Genomic DNA, 12,735 nt, shown 5'->3' on the forward strand with positions numbered 1-12,735 from the left:
TTTCCCCTGACCCTACACCAGGGGTCAGCACACTATAGCTGGGGGACCAATCAGCCCAGAGGCCTGTGGCTAGATGGCCCAGAGCTAAGAATGGTTCTCATATTTTTAAAAGGATGTTAAAAACAGCAAGGAACAGGTGACAGTGGTGTGTGTGGCCCCCTAAGCCTACAGTTACTATCTAACCCTTTACAGAAAAAGTGTGTTGACCTCTGACCCGAGGCATGCATTTGTAGATACCCTCCTGACATAAGGGAAGAGGGCCCAGAGGTCCTTTGGAAAATGAAACGTTGTGAGTTTGGGTTTTTTTTTTTGTTTGTTTTTGGTTTTTTTTTTGGGGGGGTTGTTGTTGTTTTAATATTTACACCTTTGAAAGGCTTCAGATGACTGTCTTTTACACCAGAATCCCCTTTTTCAATGCATTTTTCCTTGCAAAGAAAACCAAATAGGTCCCAAAGACCCTTACTAGCCTTCTTTGACATTGGCCGATTTCTTTGTTAACACAGTAAACAGTAGCCACGAGCCGCAGGGCCAGGGGTGAGGAGCATAATTGGGCCAGTTCCAAGGAGGTTGTTGGGGCATGAAATACAAACCTCACATGTCAGGAAAATGTAACCAAGGAGTTAATAAGCAAAAATGTTAATAAGAAACATGAGGCATAAGAAGGAAAAATGTCATTTTTGGTGCCTTGGTACCCACCATCCTATTTTTGCAAAACAAGTTGTATTTAATCATATTGAAAAACCACACCATAGTGAATGTATTTTTTTGAGCCCCACATAGCTTTATCTGTCCTTGACTTCAATTAATATTTGTATCTCAATTGTAGTCCCTGCATGTCACACAGAGAACATTCTGTGCTACAATAAGTCATTATCAATTTCTATTTGGAATTATTAGAAATTAAATCACAGTGATCAAAATCACGTTTCTTTCGTCAAATAATCAAATCATTTTAACATTCTGAAAAAAATGTGCACTGTGGAATGATGGAAATATTTCGGAATCATACAGAGATGGTGGGTATATAGCATCGTAGAGGTGCTAAATGCCACTGAATTGTTCAAAATTGTTCAATTTTATTTTATGTGACTTCATCTCAGTAGATTTTTTTAAGAAAAGAAGATACATTGCAGATCAGAAAAAAATAAAAGCCTGATTTATAGCTAAAAAAACTCCACCACACTCCTTAGTAGGCAAAGATGACAATCGGGCGATACGTAAAGTAAACAACCCACGTGGCTAATAAAAGTTTGAAACCACATTTCACTTTAGAAATAATCCAAGAAATTCAAATTAATAAACAATGAAATTCAATTTTACGTATCAAGTCAGCAAGCATGTATTGTAGGTAACGATTGGCCTGACTTAAAACACATACTCATATTTCTTTCAAAACTGAGCAAAGCCTTTCGGAAACCAGAGCTTGGCGAACGTTCCTTTGGTACCAGTCTGGTTCACAGCCTAGGAAAATGTGTCCATTCTCAGGACAGCCTGTGGGCTCCCAGCCTCACCCACGTGGAAGAGCACAGTGAGACCCCTTCCCACTCACACCCATGGTAGTGTGACTCTGTCACAGTCCCTCCGGCCTCCTCTGCCGAAGGGGGGACTCAGCCACCTGCGAGGGCTCCCCAGTGTTTGTGCCCAAGATGCCTTGGAGAAGCTTCCCCGCCGCCTAGCTGGTGGTTCCCATGAGGAGGCCCTCAGAGTCTGGGCCGTGGGGCAGCCACGGGTGTTCTGAGTTCACTTATCCCAGCCCTGCCCAGGGCCTCTGCCCCAGCGCCGTGCACATTGTCACTTGGCCCCAAAGCAGTTTTGTTCGTATCACAATCTTGCAGGGGTCTTTCCCTCTGCCCACAGGGGCTCCAATCCAGGCCGGCCAGATGCTGAAACACTCACTCCGTTTGTTGTCATTCTTGCTTCTCAGCCAAGACTCATCTGTCCCTTGGCTAACTTCTTTTCCTATCGGGAGGCTCAGCTTTCCGATATCTCCATCATAGAAGAGATTTTAGTTTTACGTGCATTATTTAATTATTGGAAGGGTCATTGGAGTGTTTTTCTTTTGAATGATTACTAGAAGATTTATTTAAACAATAATACAGATCATCATCGTTGCCAGACTTAACATGAGACGTTGAGTGTTCGATCCAATTTTCCTTCCTGGATAAGTTTTTCTTTCCTATCTCTGTCAGTTTTGAAAACGTAGTAACAGCAGGAGAGGCCCAATCCCAACCACAGCTCCTAGGAGCAAGGTCTTAGGAGTGGGTCTGACATTGGGACAGACATTTGCTGAGCTTGCGTAGGTCCAACGAGTCAAGGCAGGATCTCCGAGGAGCCCTTGGTGTTTGGGGTCATTGTACTAAAGCAGGTACTCCCTTTTAAGCCAGGATCTTACCGTCAACTGCTCAGCTGGCGCTCCCCAGATTTCCAGAGATATGTTGTATTCGGCTGGATTGAAGGTAGGGAGCAAAGTTGCCAGGTGCAATGGCTCATACTTGGGGGACTTCATCTTGGGATCCTGGCGCTCAACTGCAACTTGAAACATTTTTCTTAGAACAAAGGAATTCAGAGATAAATCCTAGTGTCTTCTGCTTGCAATGCAGAGAACTGCTAAAGCATCAAAAGCACAGGTTTCTATTCTCCCTGTTTGGGCCACACAGACCTTAGCGGCATGTCCTGGCCAGAGCTCAGGATCAGCATATGCCCTCTGCCCAGCAAGCTCTGCAGGAGGAGAGCACAGCCCAGGCTCAGCTAGGGCGGAGAAGGGCCAGCTTTCCTTTCCCTGAGCCTCCAGGGTCCCTCCCTTGTTCCCATTATGTTAGTAGAGTAAGAACTCCATCTGTGAAATGGGAACACTCAGGAAGTCATGGTGGCTGGCTGGTATGGTCAAATTCACAAGAGAGCTTTGGACATTGTAAATGCAACACAAATGGGACAGGGCTGCTTTAGGCTGGCATACGAGGATGGAGGCCCCTCAGACAGGAGGTCGTCCAACTTCCTCATGCAAAGGAGCACCCTGAGTGAGCTGCCTGAGGCCACGGGTTGCGCCACAAGCAGGATAAGAACCCATTCCCTGGTCATGTGTTTGCCTCACACTGTTTACTGCATAGAGACCCGGAAAGCATCAGCCTCACAAAGGGAAGAAAGCAAGCTGAGTGATGAGTCAGCAGATGTGACCAGATGCCTCCTTGCCACAAAGCCTTGGACTTCTGCTTTGTCACCTGAAAATGGGGCTGACAATGTCTGCCACGTCTCTCTCAGCGTTGTTTGAGGATCAAATGGACAGCATGTGAAAGTGTATTTGAGAGCTTTGTAGGCTGTCAGAGAGGACGAGGCCCCCATCTGTCTCTTTGGACCTTAGCTCAATACAGGCTGAAATGTTTTCTTTGTGAGGTGATAAAAACAACGTGGTTTTCTTGCACTGAGCTTTGGGGGCATTTCCCAGGAAACTAGATCCCAGGTCCTCAGTACTAGCTCTTTGGTTCTCAAGTTCTTCCCCTCTTGTGTTCCGGAATCACCTAGACAGCTGTTCTCAGATGAGGGTGATTTTGCCGGGGCAATGTCTGGAGACATTTTTTGGTGTCACAGTTGGGGCAATGACACTGGGAAACCATGTACACTGTTGGTAGGACTGTCAATTGGTGCAGCCACTATGGAAAACAGCATGGAACTTCCGCAAAAAATTAAAAATAGAGCTACCACGTAATCCAGAAATCCCACTTTAGGGATCGCCCTTTGTGTGCTGCCTTCTGGCTGCGAGCGCCCCCTAGTGGATACTTTTACAGTTTACAAGGCCTCTCACATCTGTTCTGCAGCTTGGACTCAAGCCCTCACCTCTCACAGACAGGCTCGGAATAGGACTCCATGGGTCCAGGCTGACCCCTCTATGTCATTCCCTACTTCTTTGCAAGAGGGACATTTCAGGAGCACAAAGCTGGCCATAGTACACTAATGTCAGTGACTGGCTGCCCCAGGCTTTAGGAGAAAACTCAGGCACCCCAGGCTTGGCACACAAAGCCTGTGGTGAACTAGTCCCTAGTTATGGGTTGAACTGCGACCCCGCAAAAAAGATATGTTGAAGCCCTAACCCCCAGTACCTCAAAATATGACCATTTTTGGATGTGATCTTTGTAGAGGTGATCAAGTTAACATGAGGTCGTTAGGGTGGGCCCTGATCCAATATGACTGGTGTTATGACTGGTGTCCTTACAAAAGGGAGAAATTTGGATACAGGGACAGACATTCACAGAAGGCAGACAATGTGAAGACACACGCAGGGTCAAGATGGACACATGAGTGGAGTGATGCATTTAAAATCCAAGGAGGACCCAGGATTTCAGGCAAACACCAGGAACTGGGAGAGGCAGAGAAAGGTCCTCCCCTCGAGCCTTTGGAGGGAGAATGGCCTTGCCGACACCCAGATTTGGACTCCACCCTCCAGAGTGTAGGACAATACGAGTACATTTCTGTTGTCCTAAGTCCCCAGTTTTGGCACTTGATACAGCAGCCCCAGGAATTGAACACACCTCTCTTTGCTTTCTGCCTCTGTGAGTTTCCTGAGTCATTTAGTTCTCTTACCGTTTAGAATGCTGGCTGCCATTTCCATGCCTCTGTGCAAGAGGAGGTGGGGGACATCAAAGCATTTGAGAATGAGCTTTAGGAGCTGGATGTGGCACCAACTCTGGCTTGCCCCCACGCAAAAGACCGTAAAAATAAATGTTGGGAAAGGTGCACGCAGTCTTTGGGCCCCATTCGCCACGTAAGAATGGACCCTGGGCTTGGAAGTCTTCCCTGTCAAAAGATAAAGGGCCACACAGCCTGTGTCAGCTCATTACCACATGTGGGAATGCCTTTCCCTGTTTCAGGCTCAAAGAATGCTCTTTGTCTTTCTATGACGCGTGTGCATCACATGGCATCTGCCCAATCCCACTGTTGTATCTGTCCTTTGAGGGGAGGGGATGCTGTCTTTCTATGGTGGCACAGGAGGGGCGTGCATGGGCGAACTGCTTTGTGTCTTCTGTCTTAGGGACCTGCTGGCTATGGGGGATCACTGTTGGAGCCCATCTGGCTGTGTGTCTTCTCCGTGTGAGTAAAGCACTGCTGCATGCCGTGCTTTGACTGCGTTGTGTTCTTCTTGGCAACTCCAGGAGCACCAGCAGCAGGCAGAGGGGCTGGCGTCCATCCCTGGGGGCTGGCACAGTGATGTTCTTCACTATGCTCCATGGAGTTGGGGTCCTCTCCTGGGACTGACAATCGGTGCCCAGTAATCTGCTCTGACAGTTTGGTGCAACCAGGAGGGTCACCAAGGAAACATACCATGGCATGGAGGAAACATGGGCTTCTCAGTGTCGTTCTGACGCACCCCAGGGTGGTGCTGGCTCCCCTGGGGGATGGGCTGACGGAGGTGCTGGCCACCCTCTGGCCACATGGTGACAACTGATGTAGATAGTCTCCCTGTTAACAGGAGAACTGGTGCAACGGATGAGGACAGATGTACAAGAGGCGGGAGCTAAGAAGTAGGGAAACTCTACCCTGGCCATTGGCCACTCTCCTGCTCCCATGTCATCCACTGTCCCCTTCTTCCACTTCAGTTTCCGCCTGCTTTTGCTTGCTGTCTAGTGCCACTAGGTATTTTTTTAAAAAAACTCTTTGCAAGAGTTTATAATCATTACCTGTGAGAGCATTGGTCTGATAGGAGCAACTTCTGTATTACCAGAAGCTAAAAATGCTTCTAGGTGAATTGAAAAAACGCATTTTTTTTTGGTCATGTTGAAAAATCCCAGAGAGATTTTTGTTTGGCCTTGCACTAAATCTGTAGCTTAATTTGGGACAAAATCAAGAACATTACAATGTTAAATCTTCCTATCCAGGATGTTCCGTGCTTCTTCATGTATTCTACGTAGATTTATATCTCTAACTGGAGCGGAGAACACACCACCACCATTCCCAATTTCTTAGGTACACCATCTTCTTACGTGGCTTATAACATCTGGTCAGGTTGGGTTGTAAACACAAGGCAGGTGGTCAAAGTGATGAAAGCTAGAAAGGTGCCCTGGTAGACTCTCCAGCAGGCATCCAGTGCAGCTGCAGCTGTACAAGGAACAGGGACTATCAAGGCACGAAGTTGGAACGAAGGTGAGCCAGCTTCCATAACTTGCTGCTTCTGCCACCAGATATGGGGTGGTTAGGATCCTAAATAGCAGCTTCTCTTGCTAATGATAATAACAGCAACTGCAGCACCAATAACAAACTTGAAGTTCCACCTTCCCAGCCATCGGCTCCGTTCGCTCTCCTGCTTTTATGGCCTTGGTGGAAGGCACAAGCAGTACCGGGCTTAACACACGCAAGCAATTTTGCACGGCTGTAGGATTTAATCTGTGAGTAGAGGACAGAAACCGAGCCTTGGGGAAGATGCAGTTCTGTGGCTTGGACAGACAGAGGATCCAGAAAAAGAGCAGAGAAGTTGCTGTCGGAGAGGCAGGGAGAGAACTAGGATCCTGGGTTCACAGCCCACAAGGAATAGTTAAACCAAACACTCTTTGCACGGTGGCAGCTGGTGTTACGTGAGAAGTATCTTGGCACACATTTGTCCAGTGGTGGAATCGGTCATCACCATAGATCTCTCCTGGGGGTCATTTCCTCAGCCTCGCCAGTCCTGGCAGCCTGGGCCTGGATATCGTTATGGCAGAAGCCAGGGATACAGAAGAGCACACACAGTGCGGGAGAAGGTTGGATAGAGCAAGGGGCCCACCCACGTGGTCTCCAGGATGAACAGGATGAGGAGATGCCAACACCCTGATGAACACATATGGGAGTCACTTTGTGGAGCAGGACTGGCCTCACGGGCATGTGGCCCACGTGGACGCACAGGGCCCCACCCTCAGAGGGAACCCACAAATTATGTAGCCTGTCTTGTTCTGAAGAATCCATCATTATGAGGCTTTAGGGCTGTAAATGACCTTGAAGAGAAGCCTGAACATAAAGTGCAGGATGTATTAAAGGCCCAGATTAAGATACACCCCACCCCTAAATAGACTAGCAGAAGACTGGGGTCTCCAGCATTCAAGAGAAGAGAGGAATTCAGACAGAGCCTGCTCTGAGGCGAGGTCACAGCTCCCGCCTGTCCTGTGGTGAACAGGCCCTGGGGGGAGGGTGCTGTCTGACTCCACTGTGTCATTGCTAAGGGTCGTCTCGCCCTCTTATGCTTTAGGTAACAGCAACTCTTACACCATGAGGGAGATAGAGAATTCTCAACAAACCCTTATGTTGTCTTCATCAAGTCTTGAGTTCAGGGTCCCTCCAGATAGTTCTATATTTCACAGCCGCTTCAAGTAGGCTCTTCCCTGAACATTGCAAGAGATGTCCTTGTTTCGAAGAGGAATGAAACCAGAGAGCCAAGACCCCCTTCCCCGTTAGAGAAAACTCCCATACAATGTTATATATTTTGGGGGAAATGCTCTATGTTACCACCAGTGGGAGGAAAGAGTCTTGAGTTATCAAATAAGTTATCACATCCAGCAGAAAGATTTTGGTTGGGGACTAGGCATTGGTGACGCCTCAGAGCTCAGTCACATCCTGTAGAATGGTTAACAGAGGAGTAGGTGGCAGAGAAATGGGCACCCACAGCCTTGTTTTGGGAATTGGATGAAAAATAAAAGAGTGAACTAGAATGTTCCCCAGAGACAGCAGCAGAGTCAGATGAATTTCTCCAAAATAAGGGGGATCGACATTTACCTAGGAAAAGCAGAGGGGTGAATGGCCAGTGGTGAAGGTCAGGGACAGATTCATTCTGCAATGATTAACATTTGGAGGGCACCATGCCCTCCAATGACATGCCATCTTGTTAATAAGTTTGAAGATAAGATAACAACAAAGAAAACAAATGTAGGAGGCACAGTCTGATCTGACCTGGAAAGTCAGCTGCTTTTGGCGTCCACGGAGATGGCTGCCGGACTCCAGTTTCCGCTGCCGGTGTTCCTGGGGCTGTTCCTCTTCCTGTGTGCTGGGCCCTGGGCTGAGGGTGGGAAGGTGCTGGTGGTCCCCATGGAGGGCAGCCACTGGCTCAGCATGCGGAAAGCCGTGCAGGAGCTCCACGCCAGAGGCCACCAAATCGTTGTCATTTCGCCAGAGGTGACCATGCATGTCAAGGGGGAGGACTTTTTCACCCTGAAAACCTATGCCACTCCGTACACCCAGGAGGAATTTCAGTACCTCATGCTGAGCCAGACTGAACTGGTTTTTAAAAGAATGCATTTTCTGAAAACTTTTTTGAACTCTGTGGCAATTATGAAAAATGCATCTTTGGTCTTCCAAAGGTCTTGTGAGGAGCTGTTACATAACAAGGACCTGATCAGGCATCTGAATGCCAGTGCTTTCGATGTGGTTTTAACGGATCCCCTCTACCCCTGTGGGGCCGTGCTGGCTAAGTACCTGTCGCTTCCTGCTGTGTTCTTTTTGCGTGCCATTCCATGTGACTTAGATTATGAAGGCACACAGTGCCCAAATCCTTCCTCATATATCCCCAGGTTATTAACAAGGAATTCAGACCACATGACGTTTCTGCAAAGGGTCAAAAACATGCTTTACCCTCTGGCCCTGAACTATATATGCCACGTTTCTTTTACTCCTTATGCAAGACTGGCCTCTGAGCTTCTTCAGAGAGAGGTATCACTGGCGGACGTCTTCGGCCATGCATCCGTATGGCTGTTCAGAGGAGACTTTGTGTTGGACTACCCCCGGCCGATCATGCCCAACATGGTCTTCATTGGGGGCATAAACTGTGCCAACAGGAAGCCATTGTCTCAGGTCTGTATTGCTGCCTTTAGCCAATCAATATGCCAGGCAGAACACATTTTATTTTTAAATGAATTCCAAATGCTTACTTATCTACCAATCTTTTTTGTAGAGTTCTACCTCTCGTTCTCTTGCTAACAGTCTTCGGTTAGATAAATTGTTCAAGTGCCTCCAGTAGTGTGGTTAAAGTTTTCAATGGTTATTAAGAGGAATGAGGAGTAAGGGTAAAGGTCTGTAATGATTGACAAATGATGGCATGCTTTAACCAAGATTGTCCTTTTGTAAAGGTTACCATAGTTGTGCAATTTTCTTCAGCTGTGTAGGAGCAGAGAAGTTGAGTTGTGAACTGATACATCAGAGGGTTTTTGCTTGTGGGTGTTCAGTGGAAGGATAAAGGAACTAGCAAATTGTGTTTGTTGACACGATCATTTTTAGTGGTCCTGTCTCAGAAAGGACTAATAGAAATACAATGCAAGACACGTGTCATTTAAAATTTTTTGGTAGGCATGTTAAAAAAAAGCAAAAAGGTGTTAATTTCAATAACATGTTTTGTTCAACCAAATATATCCCAAACATTATCCTTTCAAGATATTCTTAATATAAAATTATTAATGAGGTATTTTACATTCTTTTATTTTCTCATACTAAGTCTTCAAAATTTGGTATGTATTTTACACTTATAGAATATCTCAGTTTGGACTAGCCACATTTCAAGTGCTCAACAGTCATATATTGCTAATGGCTACTACTATTAGGTCGGTGCAAAAGTAATTGCAGTTTTGCAAAAACCGCGATTACTTTTGCACCGACCTAATATATGGGACAACATAGGATCAACATTTGTAAATGTTCCATAGGTACTCCTATATTTTCAATATTTTCTATTAAATAACTCAACATGGCCAATTCTGAAAAAGATGTCTTAAAACATTCCCAATTTAACTGGACTTTGCTCAATTTATATTTGGAATTTTAATAGTTTTTGCTTTATACACATACAGTTGCAAGATTGGTGCACATAGTTTGATGACCGTTGTAGTTTCTTCATAAAGTTTGCTTTTAAAAATTTTTAAATTGTGGTAAAATACACCTACCATAGGATTTACCATTTTAACCATTTTTAAGTGTACAGTTTAGTAATGTTAAGTACATTCACATTGTTGTGCAACTAATAATCTCCAGAACTCTGTTTATCCTGAAACACTGAAACTCTATACCCATTAAACAACAACTCCCCACTCTACCCCCCGCACCTGGCAACCACCTTTCTACTTTCTGTCTCTGTGAATTTGACTACTTATGTACCTCATACAACTGGAATCATACAGTATTTGTCTTATTGTAACTGGCTTATTTGACTAAGCATAATGTCCTCAAGTTTCATTCATGATGTATAGACTATTTCAGAATTTTCTTTCTTTTTAAGGCTTTTAGTTATTGTGAATAATGCTGCTATGAACATGGGTGTACAAATATCTCTTTAAGACCGTACTTTAAATTCTTTTGGGTTTATACCCAGAAGTGGAATTGCTGGATCATGTGGGAATATTATTTTTAATTTTTAGAGGAACTGCCATACCACTTTCCACGCTGGTTGCACCATTTTACAATCCTACCAATAGTACACAAGGGTTCCAATTTCTCCACATCCTCTCCAACACTTGTTTTCTGTTTTGTTTTGTTTTTTATTCTTCTTGATAGTAGTCATCTTAATGGCTGTGAGATGGCATCTTATTGTAATTTTGATTTGAATTTCCATGATTTGTGATATTGAGCATCTTTTTCTGTGTCTATTGGCCATTTGTATATCTGCTGTGGAGAAATGTCTATTCCAGTCTTTTGCCTATTTTTGAAATGTTTTCGTTGTTGTTGCTATTGTTGAGTTTTAGGAGTTCTCTATATGTCCTGGATGTTAATCTCTTATCAGATAAATTATTTGCAAATATTTTCTCCCATCCGGTGTGTTGCTTTTTTATTCAGTTGATAGTGTTGTTTGATGCACAAGTTAAAGAAATTTTCACGAAGTCCAATTTGTCTTATTTTTTTCATTATCTGCACCTTTGGTGTCATATCTAAGAATCGCTGCCAAATCCAATACCATGAAGCTTTGTCCTATGTTTTATTCTAGGAATTTTATAGTTTTGCGTTTTGCATTTAGGTTTTTGATCCATTTTGAGTTAATTTTTTTATATGGTGTTAGGAAAGGGTCCAACTTCATTCTTTAGCATGTGGATATCCAGTTTTCCCAGCAATATTTGTTAAAAAGATTGTCCTCCCCCATTGAATGGTCTTTGCACCTTTGTCCAAAACCATTTGACCATATATTTGAAGTCATCTTTTTACTTTAAACTTAAAAAACAAACAAAAACTTCATAAAAAAAGGTTGCTTAAGGAGTTTTTAATAACATTTTTAAAAAGCTTCTCCTGATAATTTTCATGTAGAAATTCCATCCATTCACACAATGTATATATACTTGATTTTATTCCATTTAGTGTAAACTCATTTTTTTTGCATCATTTCCTTTTTTCTTTTTTTTAGACAAGTTTTTTGTTGTTGCTAATTTGGAAATTCTCTGGCACTTTTCCATTTCCATGTAAATGCAGGGTAGCATCTTCACATCTGGTCTCCTGCCTCCCTTTCACTTCTAGGGACCCTTGTGGGTTAAACTGAGTTTACCCAGATAATCCAAGATGATTTCCTTATCTCAAGATTCTTAATTTAATCATATCTGCAAAGTCTCTTTTGCCACATAAAGTAGCATATTTATAGGTTCCAGGGATTAAAATGTGAACATATCTGCAGGGCCATTTTTGTATCTACCATGCACACGCACAGTAAGCCTAAAATTAAACCTAGATCTTATTGAAAACTTGAAGGTTTTCCTTTACGTTATCAAAATTTTTGTTCTGGTTTCTTTGGAAAATCTATGCCATCCACAGACTTTTATTTTCCAATCTCTGTCAGTATCATCTTCCTCTCCAACTTTATCTCCTCTATTTTTCCGATGCATCATGGGACAGTATCTCTGAAAGAGTGTATTTGTATCACCGATTTTACTTCCTGTATTATCAGTTGAGATGTCTATTGCTTTCAATGTGCATTATTTTTTTATTTTTTTGCTTACAAGTTAGTTACTGTCTCCCCAATGATATGAATAGACTTATTTTCAACAAATCATTTTGTTTTCATAAAGCTCCAAGGCAAAGAATTCCTCTGAATTTTATCAAATATAGATAATGTCCAATGAAGCACTCTCCCTGGTCTTACATAAATATTCTTATCTCCTAAGTGAAAAAAAAAATGAGGTCCCCTTAGAGAACTCCACCTTAGAAAACTTATTTATGATTGGGTATACTACAAGTTTCATATTAGTAGCAGAAAGAGTTTTATATTACTAAAAAGTCCAAAATTCAGCTGGTTGGGATAAAGGTGAATAGGCTATTTAATCAATAAGGCCACTAACAACTTTGCAGCATGCAGTCACACTAGACTGCTGGGGATTGAGTTTATACTGAAAGGGTTTATATGGGCCTGGGAGAAGAGGAAAGGAACGGATTATGTGTTTATTGATAAAGTAGGATGAGAAAGTAGAATTAGAATATCCTAGAGAGGTAAGCAGTTGGGTAAATGATTTCCTAAGATGGGGAAAGTGTCTTTTCCTATTTGGAAATAGGAGTGGTTTTACAGGGGAAGAAGACTGATCCTTTAATGGTTATTTGAAGAGAGCATTCTCTCTTCCAAATGCTTTCCCTTGAGTGAGGTAGGCAGAACTAAAAGCAGGTACACGGGGAGCTCCTGCCAGGGGAAGTGTTTGGCTATCTGGATTCTGCTGAGATGGCCACAGGTCTCCAGGTCTCTTGGGGGCTTATAGGAATGTGTCTCTCCTTGCCTGGTGTGCTCTTTAGGAAGGAGCTAGTGATTCCATGGAAGGAATTCACTGCAGG

General features: G+C 43.8%; 1 protein-coding gene and 1 pseudogene across 2 annotated transcripts in view; one reads left to right on the forward strand and one right to left on the reverse strand.

Moving 5' to 3' along the window:
* LOC109451503 (UDP-glucuronosyltransferase 1A6-like) overlaps positions 1-12,735 on the forward strand; it is a 31,786-nt gene that overhangs the window by 1,305 nt on the left and 17,746 nt on the right. Inside the window, exon 1 of one of the 2 annotated variants that reach the window (XM_019739796.3) lies at positions 7,898-8,802. The exons of the other annotated variant lie outside the window; for it this stretch is intronic. Coding sequence (XP_019595355.3) covers positions 7,939-8,802 — 864 coding nt within the window. The 5' untranslated portion in view covers positions 7,898-7,938. Of the gene's footprint in view, positions 1-7,897; positions 8,803-12,735 lie in introns of those variants that run through there. 2 annotated transcript variants of the gene reach the window in all.
* On the reverse strand, positions 361-5,695 carry LOC148754920 (NADH dehydrogenase [ubiquinone] 1 beta subcomplex subunit 4 pseudogene; annotated as a pseudogene).

This window comes from Rhinolophus sinicus, chromosome 17 (assembly GCF_057876585.1).
Source record: "Rhinolophus sinicus isolate RSI-liver-muscle chromosome 17, RSI-T2T, whole genome shotgun sequence".
Classification (NCBI taxonomy): Eukaryota; Metazoa; Chordata; class Mammalia; order Chiroptera; family Rhinolophidae; genus Rhinolophus; species Rhinolophus sinicus.